The 17,923-nt window shown below is 36.0% G+C and overlaps 1 protein-coding gene across 6 annotated transcripts in view; it reads right to left on the reverse strand.

The window, feature by feature from the left end:
• Positions 1–17,923, reverse strand: part of CEP128 (centrosomal protein 128) — a 455,483-nt gene that overhangs the window by 382,513 nt on the left and 55,047 nt on the right. For all 6 annotated transcript variants that reach the window (XM_055088664.1, XM_055088663.1, XM_055088662.1 and 3 more), the window contains one exon: positions 14,565–14,637. In XM_055088664.1, coding sequence (XP_054944639.1) covers positions 14,565–14,637 — 73 coding nt within the window. The remainder of the gene's footprint in view (positions 1–14,564; positions 14,638–17,923) is intronic.

Raw genomic sequence — 17,923 nt, forward strand, 5'->3', positions numbered from 1 at the left:
AAAAAAAAAAAAAAAAAAAAAAAAATGTAATAAACTAGAAAAGAGTGCCCTCTGGTGAGTTAGAAGAAAAATACGAATTTTGCCTACAACTGCATTTATTACTCTACTAATGATAAACTGTTCTATTTAGTTCTTTTTCATTTTAAATATCTATAAGCGTGAACTGCCTAGGAAGGTTTTGATGTTTACATGCATCAAATAATTGAAAGGGCTTGTCAACCTTTGCTACTATGATCTGCTAAAAATAAACCACCTGTAAAAGATCAAAAACTAAAGTCAAACTGCAAATTGTTTAATTGGGACTCTCTAAAATAAACATGAAAGAATTTTCTCTCTGATGCGAGATCTTCCTTGCTAAAAGTTGTGCAAATTCAAACACACTTCAGGAGCATCACTATACAGTCCCCTAAATAAAATATACACTATTTAACTATTTGCGTATATTTCAGGGAGGAGGTACAGTAGATAGAAGAGAAGCAATAAATACAGCAAGAAATCTTTTGCCATAAATTCTATAGAGTCAAGAAAGGTCCTGGTCACAAGGGATCTTACTGGGGCAATAGGAATGTTCTAAACTGGATTATGGTTATAGCTGCACAACCCAGTACTTCACTAAAAATCACTGAATTTTACACTTAAAGCAGATTAATTTTATGGTAAATTACACCTTAAGTCAGGTTGTTTTTTAAAAAGACATTGGTAGGGCTTCCCTGGTTGGCTCAGCGGTTGAGAGTCCGCCTGCCGATACAGGGGACACGGCTTCGTGCCCCGGTCCGGGAGGATCCCACATGCCGCGGAGCGGCTGGGCCCAAGAGCCATGGCCGCTGAGCCTGCGCGTCCGGAGCCTGTGCTCCGCAGCAGGAGAGGCCACAACAGTGAGAGGCCCGCGTACCGGAAAAACAAAACAAAAAACAAAAAACAAAACAAAACAAAACAAAAAGCTGGGACTGTACCTTTGTATTCGTAGAATCGACCTACTGTATGCCTGACTCCGCGTCCGGAGCCTGTGCTCCGCAACAGGAGAGGCCACAACAGTGAGAGGCCCGCGTACCGGAAAAAAAAAAAAAAAAAAAAAAAAAAGACATTGGTAAACATAAGTTTAATTAGGCAATAAAGGCTGAGCAAAAATATTCCATCAAAACATTAGCAGTTAACATTTACTAAGACTGGTAAGTCTTGGGTTTCCAACTTCGAGTGCTGAAAAACAATTAAGATGTTTACTATGATATTCACAGTGCTTTACTAAAACGTCAAAATACCCTTCAGCATCAAGCTTCTAATTTATCCTAACAATCAACCTTAATATCCCAACAATTCACTACTGCATCTGAAATAAAGGCAGTACCTGCTGTTACAGAAAACAATATTATAAATAAATACTGAAAAATAAAAAGTTGTTAATTCATTCCATTTTGTAAAAATGGAAATATCTTTATCGTTCACTCAATATAAAATGTAATTAATAGCAACACTTAAAAAAAAATAGCAACACTTATCAAAAATAAATAACAGGGAACCACCTCAAGCACATTAGGATGGCTATTAACAAAAAACAGAAAACAAGTGCTGGGGAGGCTGCAGGGGAACTGAAACCCTGGTGCACTGCTGGTGGTTTGTAAAAGTGGGCGGCTGCTATGGAGAAGAGTGCGGTAGTTCCTTAAAAAATAAAAACAAAGGTACCATATGATCCAGAAATTCCATTTCTAGGCATATGCCTAAAAGAACTGAAATCAGGGTCTCAAAGAGATATATGCGCACACCCATGTTCAAAGCAGCATCATCCACATAGCCAAAATGCGGAAGCAACTCAAGTGTCCATTGACAGATAAATGGATAAACCAAATGTGGTTTATACATACAATGGAATATTATCCAGTCTTAAAAAGGAAGACATCCTTACACTTGCTACAACATGAATGAATCTTGAGGGCCTTATGCTAAGTGAGATAAGCCAATCACAAAAAGACAAATACTGTATCATTCCACTTATATCAGGTATGCAGAATAGTCATATCCATAAGAAACAGAAAATAGAATGGTAGTTGCCAGGGGCTGGGGGAAGGGGGAATAGGTAGCTGTTTAATGGGTGTAGTTTCAGTTTTGTAAGATTAAGAGTTCTGTATTTGGTTGCACAACCACGTGAAGGTACATAACACTACTAAACTGAACACTTAAAAATGGATAAGATGGTAAATTTTAGGTTATATGTATTTCACAACAATTAAAAATAGGGGCTTCCCTGGTGGCGCAGTGGTTGCGCGTCCACCTGCCGATGCAGGGGAAAAAAAAAAAAAAAAAAAAAAAGACATTGGTAAACATAAGTTTAATTAGGCAATAAAGGCTGAGCAAAAATATTCCATCAAAACATTAGCAGTTAACATTTACTAAGACTGGTAAGTCTTGGGTTTCCAACTTCGAGTGCTGAAAAACAATTAAGATGTTTACTATGATATTCACAGTGCTTTACTAAAACGTCAAAATACCCTTCAGCATCAAGCTTCTAATTTATCCTAACAATCAACCTTAATATCCCAACAATTCACTACTGCATCTGAAATAAAGGCAGTACCTGCTGTTACAGAAAACAATATTATAAATAAATACTGAAAAATAAAAAGTTGTTAATTCATTCCATTTTGTAAAAATGGAAATATCTTTATCGTTCACTCAATATAAAATGTAATTAATAGCAACACTTAAAAAAAAATAGCAACACTTATCAAAAATAAATAACAGGGAACCACCTCAAGCACATTAGGATGGCTATTAACAAAAAACAGAAAACAAGTGCTGGGGAGGCTGCAGGGGAACTGAAACCCTGGTGCACTGCTGGTGGTTTGTAAAAGTGGGCGGCTGCTATGGAGAAGAGTGCGGTAGTTCCTTAAAAAATAAAAACAAAGGTACCATATGATCCAGAAATTCCATTTCTAGGCATATGCCTAAAAGAACTGAAATCAGGGTCTCAAAGAGATATATGCGCACACCCATGTTCAAAGCAGCATCATCCACATAGCCAAAATGCGGAAGCAACTCAAGTGTCCATTGACAGATAAATGGATAAACCAAATGTGGTTTATACATACAATGGAATATTATCCAGTCTTAAAAAGGAAGACATCCTTACACTTGCTACAACATGAATGAATCTTGAGGGCCTTATGCTAAGTGAGATAAGCCAATCACAAAAAGACAAATACTGTATCATTCCACTTATATCAGGTATGCAGAATAGTCATATCCATAAGAAACAGAAAATAGAATGGTAGTTGCCAGGGGCTGGGGGAAGGGGGAATAGGTAGCTGTTTAATGGGTGTAGTTTCAGTTTTGTAAGATTAAGAGTTCTGTATTTGGTTGCACAACCACGTGAAGGTACATAACACTACTAAACTGAACACTTAAAAATGGATAAGATGGTAAATTTTAGGTTATATGTATTTCACAACAATTAAAAATAGGGGCTTCCCTGGTGGCGCAGTGGTTGCGCGTCCACCTGCCGATGCAGGGGAACCGGGTTCGCGCCCCGGTCTGGGAGGATCCCACATGCCGCGGAGTGGCTGGGCCCGTGAGCCATGGCCGCTGGGCCTGCGCGTCCGGAGCCTGTGCTCCGCAACGGGAAAGGCCACAGCAGAGGAAGGCCCGCATACCACAAAAAAAATAAATAAATAAAATAAACAAACAAATAATATAGAATAAAAATTTTTTAAATCTGCTAATACCACCTAGCACGAAAAAAATAATGCTAAGTACTTTGTTGTACACTTCCAGAAATTTTTCTATGCATATGTGCATGACCAGTAAAACACATATCCATTTCATTTAAATTTTTAAACAAAAATTGGGTGTTATACATAGCATTTTATAAGACAACTTTCCATGACAACAAATCTACATCCTCATTTTTAGCAAAGGCATAGCTCTCTGTAATCGATTAAAATAATTCCCTGTCAATAATGGGATAACAATTAATATTTATTTTTAAATATTAACATCTCAGTGATGAGATGTTACTTCCATGATTAGGTTATAAAAGCGCAGGCTCAGCGGCCACGGCTCACGGGCCCAGCCGCTCCGCGGCATGTGGGATCTTCCCGGACCGGGGCACGAACCCGTGTCCCCTGCATTGGCAGGTGGATTCTCAACCACTGCGCCACCAGGGAAGCCCATATATATTTCTATATATATATATTTTTTTTTCCACAGATCACAGACAACTTTCCATGACAACAAATCTACATCCTCATTTTTAGCAAAGGCATAGCTCTCTGTAATCGATTAAAATAATTCCCTGTCAATAATGGGATAACAATTAATATTTATTTTTAAATATTAACATCTCAGTGATGAGATGTTACTTCCATGATTAGGTTATAAAAATTCTAACTTTCAATCCTGCTAGCATGTTCTCTCTTGCCTTCTCACTTGCTTGCTCTAATGAAACAAGCTGCCATGCTGTGAGATGCTCTGTGGAGAAACCACGTGTCAAAGAAACAAAAGAGGCCTCTGCCCAACAGGTCATGATGCTTGATGCTTCAGTCCATTAACCTTCAAGGAACTGAATGAGCGAGGAAGCAGATCCATTCTAGTCAAGGCTTGAGATGACTACAGCCTGTGAGAGACCCAGAGCCAAACAACCCAGCTAAGCCATGCCTGCATTCCTAATCCACAGAAACTGCGAAATAATAAAAGTTTTAAGCCACTGAGTTTGGGCAGATTTGTTATGCAGCCATAGATGACTAATGCAATTTTAGATTGGTTTTCAAATAAATCCTCACCCAAGAAATAAAGAGTCTGATGAAGAAAAATATATATATATTCTCCACTCCATCCATAAAATTTCTATCCATTTCATAGAATTTTGTTCTCCATTTCAAACTATTACAACCTCCCATATCTTCCATGGTAAAGGAATTTTAACTAGACAGGTGGCTACAAAATATAATCAATACATTTTCTGGCCTCTTCAGCTGCTAGCTGGCCATGTGACTTAAATTTTGGTAAATGGGATACATGCATAAGTGTTGTGACAACTTCAAGAAATTATCCATAAAGGATAGCGCATAGGCGCCTTTTGCTCTCATACTCATTCCTTCCTCTGTCTTGCTGCCTAGTACACAGATGCTGCCATCTTCGACCATAAATTTGAGACCATAACAGCAGGAAAAACAAGAAGAGCATGACAGAAAGAGCCAGAAACTATTACATACTGTAGATCAGTACACACCACGTGGAACCCTGAACTCCCTACTTAAGACTTTCCCACAAGAGAGAAATAACTTAGTCTTTTTTTCCCAATCACTATTATTTGGGGTTTTCAGTTATTTACGGCTGAAACTGATCTTAACTGACAAAGAGAAGCACTTAGTGGAAGGCAAAATGCTAAGCAAACACAACTACTGCCTTATACAACCATCGGAACATGGGTAAATAGTCGTATCTTGCTCTGCTTTAGTCAAGTCTGAAGAAAACTATAAGTAATAAAATGAATAGGCACTATAGCTAGTCAGTATTGAGAAAAAATAAAACAGATACACGAACTAGCATGATTGAAAATGAATAAAATGAAGAAAGTAATTTATGAATTTCAACAGTGGTAGAATTATAATCTGGTGGCCTGTAAGGCCACCAAAGTATCTTTATCCACCCAATCATCCAGACAGATCAATATGCTCAAAATACTTTCCTTTTTCTATTGCTAATACACTGATTCACCCAACTCTAACTAAGTCAGCCACAGCCAAGGACCTAAAATACACATTTCTATAACTCCAGTTTTCTCTTTATCTATTCTTTCTCGTCTATGTCTACATTACATTCTGTATCAGTTAGGGTACAGTCTAGGCTCTCTCAAAAAGATCAAACATATATCAGCTCAAATAAGATTAGTATTATATGTGTGCTCTCTCATCTTACAGCCCAGAAGAAAGAAGGACAAGCTGGCAGGCCACTCTGCTCCCTAAGGTCATTCAGCGGTCCGGGTTCCTTCCATCTCTTGTTCCACCACCCTTAGATAGTTATCCTCACCTGCCTGGTTTAAGCTGGGTTAGTGCTACATCCCCATTTCAACGCACATAAAGAGAAAGAAAGTCCCAGACAAGTGGCTTTGTTTTCAAGGAGACAACCCAGAAGTTGCATGTACCACTTTTACTCACACTTAGCGTCACATGGTCACGACCTAGCCACACAGGAAAACTGAGACATGTCATCTCTACCTGAGTAATCACATGCCTAGATAAAACTGCCAGGGGTGTGGAGAGGGCTGATAAGGGGAGGAAGATGCAGATCTGATACTAAAGGGAAGAAGAAACTCAATACAATGGGCCGATGAGAACTAACATAACTTCAACACACATATTATAATTTTAAGGTAAGCCACCTTTCCTCCTTTTTTGGAAAAGAGTAAGATAAATGCTAATTCTCAGATGAAAGTATTAAAAGAAGACATTTAAAATACTAATTATAAAATTGAGCAGTATGTAACAAATTACAAATGCACATAGACTTTATTTAATCTTGTAAATCCACTTCTAGAAATTTATTCTACCAATTTACTTTCCCATGTGAAAAATGGTACGTGTACAAGATCAATAATTGCAGTGCTGTGTATAAAAGAAAAGATTTAAACCACCGAAATGTCCATCAATATAAGACTGGTTAAATAAATTTTGGGACATTCATTCAATAGAATGCTTTAAATATTAAAAGAAAGGAATTAGGAAGCTCATGAGAGGCTAATATGGAACAATCTCAAATCTCAAAAATATATTAAGTGAAAAAGGCAATATACAGAACAGTGTGTTTGTTAGGCTAACTGCTAACAATTAAATAACAAAAAAGGGAGACCAGGAGAGGCCTCTCTCAGGGTAGTGACATTCAACAGGAGCCTTGAATGACAAAAGGGACCTAGCCCTGCAAAAAACTGGGGAAATAAAAGTGAAGCCAGTGCAAAGACCATAAGGTAGGAATGAGTTTGGCAAATTCAAGGAACATAGAAAAAGCCAGATAATGCAGGCACTATAGGCTATGTTAAGGAATTTGAAAAAGAAAAAGCTCAGGTAGGATTTTAAAAAGCATGGGAGTAATTCACTGTGATGACAATTTTTTAAAATCACTTGGGGGTATTCCCTGGCAGTCCAGTGGTTAGGACTCTGCGCTCTCACTGCTGAGGGCCCAGGTTCAATCCCTGGTCAGGGAACTAAAATCCCACAGGCTGTGTGGTGCGGCCAAAACACAAAAAATAAAATGAAAAATAATAAAATAAAATAAAAATAAAAATCACTTGGTAACTGTCAGCACAGATATGGGCAATTGTAGGAGGTAAGAGACCAAGTTCAATGCAGTCTACTGCAGTGAACTCAAAAAAAGTGACTGAACAGAAGTATTAGACAGATACAGATGGAATTGAGCAAGATTTCAGAAATAAAAAGGACAAAATTTGATAATGGATTGGAAGTGTGGTATGTAGAAAAAGATGTGGAGTGAATCCTAGGTGACCACTGGATGGACTGTGATGCCCTTTCCTGAGACAGGGAAGACCAAAGCAAGAGCAAGTAAAAACAGTTCTAAACAGAATGGCATGGACTTTGTACCTAAGGACACAGCATATATTTGTAAATTTTGAATGATAAGATAATTCCCAATAATAAAAATTATTTTAAGGATTGCATTTATTATTGCCTCCTCACATTTACTTTCTATTTGTAAGACCTAAGGGAAAAATATTAACAACATCACCCAATACTAAAAAATTCATTTTTATCAGAGTACATACCAATCAATCAAATTTTCTACTAAGATACCAAAAAGTCCTGAAATCTCTAAATTTAGTTATAAAAATAGCAAAATAGGGACTTCCCTGGAGGTGCAGTAGTTGAGAATCCGTCTCCCAATGCCGGGGACACGGGTTCGAGCCCTGGCCCGGGGAAGATACCACATGCCGCAGAGCAACTAAGCCCATGCGCTACAGCTCCCAGGCCTGAGCTCTGCAGCCCACAAGCCACAACTACTGAGCCCACATGCGGCAACTATTGAAGCCGCATGCCTAGAGCCTGTGCTCCACAACGAGAGAGGCCACCACAATGAGAGGCCCGCGCACCGCGGCGAAGAGTGGCCCCTGTTCGCCGCAACCGGAGAGAGCCCCGCATGCAGGAACGGAGACCCAACACAGCCAAAAATAAATAAATAAATTTATTAAATAAAAAAATAAAATAAATAAATTAAAATAGCAAAATAACAGAATAAAAATTAGAATACCTTTAAAGTTAGCATTAATGAAAGGAGGTGAAACAAAATCAAAAGCATTCTGTTTATAGGATTGTATTCTGGCTTTTCAATATGTTGATTCCTCAGATCTTTAATAATATCTGCTGGTTTAAAATCCATTCCAGTAAGTATTTGTTACATATCCTGCTGTTGTAATCTGTGCAATAACTATCTGACTAAACACAGTGTTGAGAAAGTTTTTAGAGTCAATTAATGATCAACTCTTCCAGAAGTAGCTGGATCCACGTTTACATTTTTCATTTAAATAGTGATCCTCCTACAGAAATCAAAATAAAATTGTCTTTTTCTTCCATAAATAATCAAACTTAATATGCACTCATATCACACTCACGCAGGTAAAGCCTAGACAACTAATAGACTAAAATTTCCCCTGTGGTATGAGGCACACAAAATATTGTTTATTATCACGATTAAGTGTTAACAGAAAATATTTTCCGTAGCATCATGCTATAAATAATATCTCCCTTCCAATGGGCAGTTTGAAAAAAGAAAACAAAATTATGATTCCCAAAGGATTAACAAATTAAATCTTGGCGTGTTTGACAGGAATACTTTTTGCCCCTCAAAGAAAAATGTGTTCTATAAACTTTCAAGATGTATTTTAGTTACTGAGAAAATGCATGATAAACAATTGCAATCTCAGAATAATGCACAATAAATCTGATTAACAGGAGTTAACAAAAGAAAGTGAAATTGGTGGGAGATAGGAGCAGTCATTCATTTCTCTTTATATATTTGTACAATATTTAAAAGTTTTCCACAGTGAACGTGCATCACTTTGGTAATTTTATTTTAAACTTAAACCTGGAGAGGGGAACACAGCTGCAGCCTCTGAAAAGTTTAATGCTCAAACAACAAAACTGCATCTTCCCTGACAACATGCTATCATGAATTCACAAATACAACACAATATGTCAAACAATTATAAAATGTAAATGTTGACTTCAGTTGGAATAAGTGAGTCACAAAATCTATCCTAAGCCTTGCACAGATTGAAAGTAAACATCATGTGGCCTTCAGAAGACCTTCTAAAATTCCACAATATTATTTTTAAGTTTTGCATTAGGCAATTGTTTCTTAATCAGAACTACATACACCCATGTGAGGTTTGAGATGCTCTCTGTACAGTTATGAGACAACCCTACTTTGAAAGCAAATTACAGAAAGCACAAAACAAGGTGTAACATCACAACTTGATGCGAGGAACTAGCAGATGAACAATTCAACCAAGTGCACAGTTTGGTGTGTATGATATTCCAGGTTTTGACAATATAAAAAGATGTGTCCTGATGAGCTGGGCCCACTGGACAGTTGAGTAAACAGGCAAGTTGTATAAACCAATTACACCAAAGAACTGAGCACTAGTGAGGTGTGACATCTATGGAATAGCTGTGCAATCATAACTTTTATCTGATGTGGGATAATTCTTGATGCACAGAAATGCTAAGATTGAACTCAGTGGTTACATTTTAGACCCACATTGACACTCTAGACTATATAGACAGTACTTGCTAATTTTACTTGCTATATGAAAGAAATATAAATGAAGTAGCTCAGGTTCTCTTGTAAAAATGGCAAAAGGTGAAACTTAAAAAATGTAATGTGCATTATGCAAACTAGCATTTCAAACTCCCCAAACTCAAACTATCCCACCTATCTAACAATGTCACTAACCAGCATGACCACTGGATATGTCCACGGCCTAGTCAGATCTATAAGGATCTCAACAGAACATTGAAGATATCTGAGTTTGGATCAAAGCCCTTGATACAAGCATGCTCACGAGTTGTATACCTATGTAGCAAGTAATAGAAGCCTCATACAAGTGCATTAAGAATCACAAACATAGTAATGGAATCTGATAGATATAAAAAGATTCAGGGAGTTTCACTTCTAAAAATGACAGACTAGATAATTTAGACCAATCCTTCCACTGAAAATAACTTAAATAGCAAGAAATAATACTTTAAATATCTGTTTTAAGGCATTGGAAAGCTAAAGAGATAAAGACATATGAGACCAAGATGCAAGAGAATAAAGAAACCTAAAGAGGTCAGTCTATCCTTTCTCTCTCAAATATCAGCCCATTTCAGAAAAGGCAGCAGAGACACTGAGAAGCTAAATAGTTTTTCAACAGATGCGTAGGGTTAAAGAGGAAAAACAAGTTGAGAGCCCTTCCCAGGAAGGGGGTCCCTGGTTAAACTTCTCCATCCCCACATCCCAGCCTGTGGGCTGGAATTCTGAAGGACTATACACTAGCAGTAAGGATGAATCAGAAATAGTTGAAACCTGGCACTAAAGTTTAACACTGAAATATCTCAACAATAAATGATAAGGTAATTCATGAGTGCTATGGCCCCTAATCTAATCTGTAACCAAAAGGAAACATGTCCATTCATACATAATAATTATCAAATTATCTATGCAAGTTTACTTTGAAGAGAATGAAATAGTGTCTGTCATGAAAAATAACTAGACAATCAAAAGTAAACAGAAGGCAAAAACAATGTGATCAAAATCCCAGGAAAGTAACACATAATAGAAACAGACCTATAGAAGATCCAGATGATGGAGTTATGAGACACAGATACACAGACTGAGGATTAGAACTACAAAGTAAAAAGAAAAGAAATAAAAATTCTAGAAACTAAATATGTAATAACTGAAAATAAAAATCAGTGGGTGGTTTTAATAGATTTGATTCACTGAAGAAAGGAACTAAATGAAAGGTCAGAAGAAAACATTCCAAATGAAGAATGGAGAAACAAATTTTAAAAATTATAAAAATGAACATAGAGGTCTTCCCTGGTGGCGCAATGGTTGAGAGTCCGCCTGCCGATGCAGGGGACACAGGTTCGTGCCCCGGTCCGGGAAGATCCCACATGCCGCGGAGCGGCTGGGCCCGTGAGCCATGGCCGCTGAGCCTGCGCGTCCGGAGCCTGTGCTCCGCAACAGGAGAGGCCACAGCAGTGAGAGGCCCGCGTACCACAAAAAAAAAAAAAAAAAAAAAAAAAAAAGAACATAGAGAGGATCTGTCACCAAAAGACCCAGTCTAAAAATTCTAAATGGAATTCTATCAGGTATATGCAGATTCACTCTAAAGGAAATTTTACAGTATGTTCCTAAGGCATACATGGAATCTCAGAGATGTAGAAAGGAATAAAGAACATACAAAGAAATGCAAAACAAAGAAGAATAAATATAAGGGTAAATCTAAATGAACAATTACTGTATATAATAATAATAGTGATGTCTTGTGTGGCTCGATTAAACAGAATTAAAATACATGATAGTAAAAGAAAAGTGGAGAATGAGGTTAATGGAGTTAGAGTTTCTTAGATCCTTGCACTTGCTAGGAAGAGCTTAAAGTGCTAATTTATACTAGATTTAATAGATCAAGGATGCATGTTCTAATCCCTACATTAGCCATAAAAAGAATAAAACAAAAGATACAATTAGCAAGATGATAAATATGAAAAATGAAAACTAATAAATCCAAAGGACGGAAGAAAACATTTAAAAAACAGAGGTGGAACCAATAGAAAGCAAATAGTTAAGATGGTAGATTTATACAAACTAAATCAATATTTACATTAAATGTAATAGGGTAGATCCTCCAAATGAAAAACAAGGATAATTATATTTTTTAAATGTTAAATGATACTCTATAAAATAGCATAAAAATATCAACTCCAAGGCATAAATCTTATAAACAATGTATTAAATATAAGACCTCTGGATAAAAAACTATAAAAAATTATTGGAGGAATTTGCTATGTTCATAATTGGAAAACTCAATATGTAAATATTTGTATTCTCTCCAAGTTGACCTACAGAAACAATGTAATCCAATCAAGATCCCAGCAGGCTTTTAAACAATTTCATATCGATTCTAAAATGTATACAGAAATGCAAAGAGTAAAAAACAAACAAGACAAGCTTGAAAAACAAAGTAAAAGGACTTACTCTACCATATTACAACTTATCACAAAGCAACAGTAATCAAGACAGTGTGATATGAGCACTGAGATAGATGTATTAACTAGATGACTGAACGAAGAGTCCAGTAACAGATGCCCGCACATATGAACATCTGATTTATGACCAAGACAGGACTGTAAAGTAGTGGAGAAAGGGTGGTAAATGAAACTGAATCAATTGGATATCCATATAAAATGTATGACCTCTACTTCACACCAGAAACAAATATCAATTCCAAGTACATACTAGATCTTAATGTGAAAGGTAAAACACTATCCTTCTAGAAGATTATATAAGGGAATATTTTGATGATCTTAAGATAGGGAACAATTTCTCAAATAGGTCAAAAAAGCACTAACCACAAAAGAAAAGATGGAAAATGAACTAAATTAAATTTTAACAGAAGGTTCCATTAAGAGAGTTTTAAAAATAAGAAGCAGCAGCTGTAGAATAGGAGACAATATTTGCAATACGGATAACTGACAAAGTGCTTGTATACTAAATATATAAAAACCTCCCACAAATCAATAACAAAAAGACAATCAAGCCAGTAGAAAAGTGGGCAAAAGAAGCAAACTGGCATTTCAAAAAAGAAAATAGCCAATAGCCGACAAACATATGAAAAGATGCTCATCATCATTAGTAATCATGAAAATGCCAATAAAACCATGCTGAGATACTGTAAGCACCTAACACAATGGCTACTAATGAAAGACTAATAATACCAAGTCTTTGAAAAGCAACACAATTTCTCATGTGCTGCTAGTAAGAGTGTAAATTAGTGAAGCCACTTTGGCCACCTGTTTATCAGTATCTACTAAATTGGAAGGCACCTAACAATTGCACTCCATGTTACATACCAAAAGAAATGCAAACACGTGCACTAAAACAATAAGATTGGTAACAGTAGATTATGCGTAATAGCCCACGATTTGAAATAATTCAAATATCTATCATAAAATGTTAAAATATATTGCAGTATATCCATACGATGCAATACTAAGGAGCAATAAAAAAAGAACAAACTCCAAGTGCATGACACATCACCCAGAAATATCACAATCGTGATCAGCAAAACAAGTCAGACACAAAAAAAATGCCCTACATGGTTCCATTTATATATAAAGTTCAAAACAGGCAAAATTAATCTATAGGTTTAAAAGTCAAAATAGTGGTCAGAAAAGGAGAAATTAGTGATTGGGAGGGGGAATAAGGAGGCTTCTTGTGCACTGGCAATGTTCTATTTCTAGATCTGGGTGGTGGTTTCATGGGTGTGCTCACCTTGTAATAATTCATCAAGCTATATAATAATACATGTACTTTTCTATAAGTACATTGTACTTCCAAACTTTTTAAATTAAAAATAAGAGAAAATAAGTTGATCTCTTTGAAAATAGAGCATATCAATCTCTTAGCACATGCGGCCAATAAATTCAAACTCCAAAATAAATTCAGCACATCTATGTAAGAAACTGTAAACACAGTAACATCTGGAGAAAAATTACAAATGGAGAAAAATTACCTGCTTTTATTAGGAAACTCTCAATTTTAATAAAACAAGTTAAGAAAATTCTGCTACTATCCCCTGTCTTACAAAAACAACGTTTTTGTGGTAAATGAATGAATACACATTGCTCCTGAAGTGGATAAGTTTGCAACAGTTTAGTGACAAATTCTAATGATATTTTTCTCCTAAAAAAGGAAAAAAAACAACCTGATGATGCAAAGAAATGGACAATGTATGTACTTCATTTTTTTATTTTAATTCCATCAAGAATAGTGATTTGATAAAAAGAAATCACTTAATAATGAGTGTCAGCAATCTGAGTTTGAGATAATAAAACTTGAGAATTAGGGGTTTTTTTCAATCAACACCACGTCAAACAAAAAACAGAGAGCAAGGAGCTCTTTGCAGCAATGCTGATTACACGCTTCTGTGAGATGACCTGAAAATACTTAATGGGGAATGCTACAGAGTCACTACCAAAAAATTCTGTATTACTCAAATATCATTTAATAAAAACCACAATATCACTGAGTCAATAAAATTTAAAATCTCTTTCAAATATTCATAACTCTAAAAATTAGTTCTATCTCTAATATACTACCACTATAAATATTTCAAACTTAATACCTAAAATTCATGAATATTTTATAAGAGGTGCAAGAACATATTTTTAGACAAAATGGCATATACTACCCAAAAAGTTAAAATCTAGTAAACTTCACTGTGATTACGACCAGCTCAATCACTCTACCACCTGTGTTTGAAATAAAACTTTCTATAAATAAAGAGTTCTCACCACTTCTTGTTTTTGGGTTTCATTAAGTTTTTCAGTCAGTTCTTCCAAAGCCCTTTTTGTTTCAGCATCGGACCTAGGCACATAACAAAAAAAGAGTATTTTTAAGTTGGCTATTTGAGAAAATATACATAATTTGTGAAACTTACAACATCATAATATGTTACTTCATAATACTCTGCTGCAGTGGTTCTTAGACGTTAGCAAACCTATGAAACACCTGGAGGACTTGTTACAAACAGTATCTATCAGTAGATATGCAATGGAGCCCAAGAACGTACATCCCTACAAATTCCTAGGTGATGCTGATACTGACAATCTGGGGACTACACTTTGAGAAACAATGCTATACTAGATCACCTTCAATAAACAAACTCACTGCAATATCTCCCATTTTAAATTAAGAAGAATGAAAGAGGTAAGGAGGACAAAACTCTTTATCTCACATCCTCTCCAGGAATTCGTAATCAAATTACATCTGAGTGTGCTGTACAAACTCTGTCCTCACTCATTTATCTCCCATTACCTTTTTCCCATCAAATTAATAACACACATGATAAATAATCAAATCGTACAGGAAAATGTATAAAGAAAAGCAAAGCCCTTTCTCTCTCACACTTATCTGGTTCCAACCCCTGCTGGCAACCATGCTCAATTAATACGTTCTCAATTCTTTTGCTGGCTACCTCCATCATTTTCAACTCTAGATATTTTCAACTGTTTTGAAATATTTAACTCACACTCCTCTCCAATTTCAGATAAATTTATTACTATTTTCAATTCTTCTATTGGTTACCTGTGTAACTTAATACATTTATACCCATTACGAATTACTCTATCATAGAGAATTAATGCTTTTTGCTTACATTCTATCATGCTCACATTTTAGTCAGCTTCCTAGTTGGATCACTAACTTTCCTGTGCTTTTTTTTTCCTAGAGTTTTCCGACACCTTTTGGCCTTACACAGGCCTTATTATCACATCATTAGTATTTTTCTCCCACTTATTACTGAATCATCTACTAAGAATCTACTCCATTCTTCTTGACTACATTCTTCTCAAAGGACTCTTACTTCCTGCTCGAATTCAGTGATTACTTTCTGGGCCTGCTATATGGCTATCATGCTGGAAATTACTTTCACTGAAGTCTTGGGTTAGTTTTACTATTTCTTATAACCTATATCTACCTTTTTCTTGGTTACCATTTTATTTTACTCATATGTCCTTAGAAATTTCCACAGAAAGAAGTTATCTTAAACGGTAGACTTTCTAAGTCTTTAGATCTCTGAGAAAGTCTTTATTTGTACTTCTTTCCTGGCTTTTGTGGTTCCATGTGCTGCTGGATTTCCCGTACCTCACTAGCTCTTTCTTCTCAAACCAGATCCTCTTTTTATGTGACTTCTAAATATTGGAACTCCTGGGCACTCAGCCCTGTCCTTGATGTTCTCCGTACAGTTTCTCTCTAGATATCATCCATTTCCATAGTTCCAAATACCACTTCTATATGCTTACCACACTTAAATTTATCTCTCTAATGGAGACTTCTCCTTTGAGTTCCAGAGTAAATATCTGGCTGCATATTTTACATTCCCACTTGGATGTCTCACTGGCATCTGAAACCTGATATATCCAAGGCCAAACTCTTCATTTCTATGCCTCACCTACCCCCACCAGTCTTCCATATTTCAGGAAGTGGATTTACCATCTATTCAGTTACTCAAGTCAGAAATCTGAGAGTCATCCTTGGTTTATTCTCTCTTACCCCTCATATCCAATCCATTGCCAAATCCTAGCTCTCTGATCTCAAAAAAAACTTGAAACATCCCTGTTCGTCTCTCCCTTGCCATAATCCTGGTCAAGCCATCATCTCTCATGCTAATGCAACAGTCTTCTAGTTCGCCCTCCTCTAATCAATTTTTCACATGGCATCCAAAATAGGTGAGTTCTCAGTTAACTTTATATAATCCTTTCTAAAAATTTGCTTTCTAAAAGTTTACTTATAATAATAAGTACACTTATTATTATAATAATAAGTGTACTCTTATTATTTATTGTACCTTTTGCAATAAAGGTCATGAAAAAAATTAAAAATTAGTAAGTAGATGAGAATATCAACCTTTCTGAATCATGTAGGAAGTTAAACCTAACAACTTCCTACCCAGAATTTTTATAAACATGAATTAAGAGTTGTGGTCTAAGTAAAGCAGAACTGGATCCTAAATCTTCCTCATCCACAAAGTTAAGCCACCAAGATTCAGAAGAAAACTGACTCTTATTTTGGCTTTAATAAAATTTCTCTGCCTTACACATGCCCCTAGGTCACACAAACTATTACCAGATGGTACCAGCCCATGGATCAGAAGATTCCCAGTCCACCACTGCATGTCCAAATGACCATTTAAACTAGTCAACTAAACCATCCCTGCAACCTCCCCTGTATCATCCTACAGGATAACTACTTCCTGAAACTCATGTTTCTAATGCTTAATTTATACCCTTCCTTCAAATGTGGAAAAGTTACATAATAAAGCCATTCCAAGAACATACTGTATTAGAATATTAATGCCATTCTGTTGAGTTTAACAACTTGTCAGAAATAAATACCTAAGTATTAAATTAACTAACCCTTGCCAGTTTAAAAGATTAATAACACAGCTCAATAATATAGTTTAAAATTCGGGAATTTAAATGCTTTATTCATATCAGCTATATGTGAAAATGATCTTGAACCACAGTGTACTATAAGTGGTAAAGAGCAGACACTCTAGGGCCTGCTGCCTAGATTTGAATTCTGACTCCACCACATCCCTCCTTTGATCTCCAACAAGCTGAGTTACTTCATCTCTCTGTGCCCGTTTCCACAACAAAAAAAATGGGGAAAATAATAATTACCACTTCATTAGAACTGCTGTAAGAATTAAACCTAATTCTACCTGACATGAAATAAGTGTTCAATAATATTTACTGGTGGTAGTAGTAATAAAGGAAACAGTAAGGTCTTTTATTCTTATTACTAAATTTCCTGCCTTCCTCATACAGAAGCAGATAAGTTATGCAGACTATAGTTGATATTCAGATTTAACATTTATAGCTTTGACTCTTTTTTGCTATAGCAACACAAAACTGTCATGTGGAATGATTTCATTAGCTCGAGTATGAGTCAGCAAGTGAATCCAGCAAACGAATTTCAATTCACCTTTTTTGTTCTCTAATCATTGCTGTATATAGATTATGACTTTTGAGATGGTATAAATGTTTGTTCCTTGAAAAGTATGGTCTCTAAATGAAAGTCACCTGTCACCACGGATGATGAAAATGAAGACAGTGAAGAAATCTTAAATAGAGTGATACCTCTTAGGAAC

Source organism: Physeter macrocephalus, chromosome 11, assembly GCF_002837175.3.
Source record: "Physeter macrocephalus isolate SW-GA chromosome 11, ASM283717v5, whole genome shotgun sequence".
NCBI lineage: Eukaryota > Metazoa > Chordata > Mammalia > Artiodactyla > Physeteridae > Physeter > Physeter macrocephalus.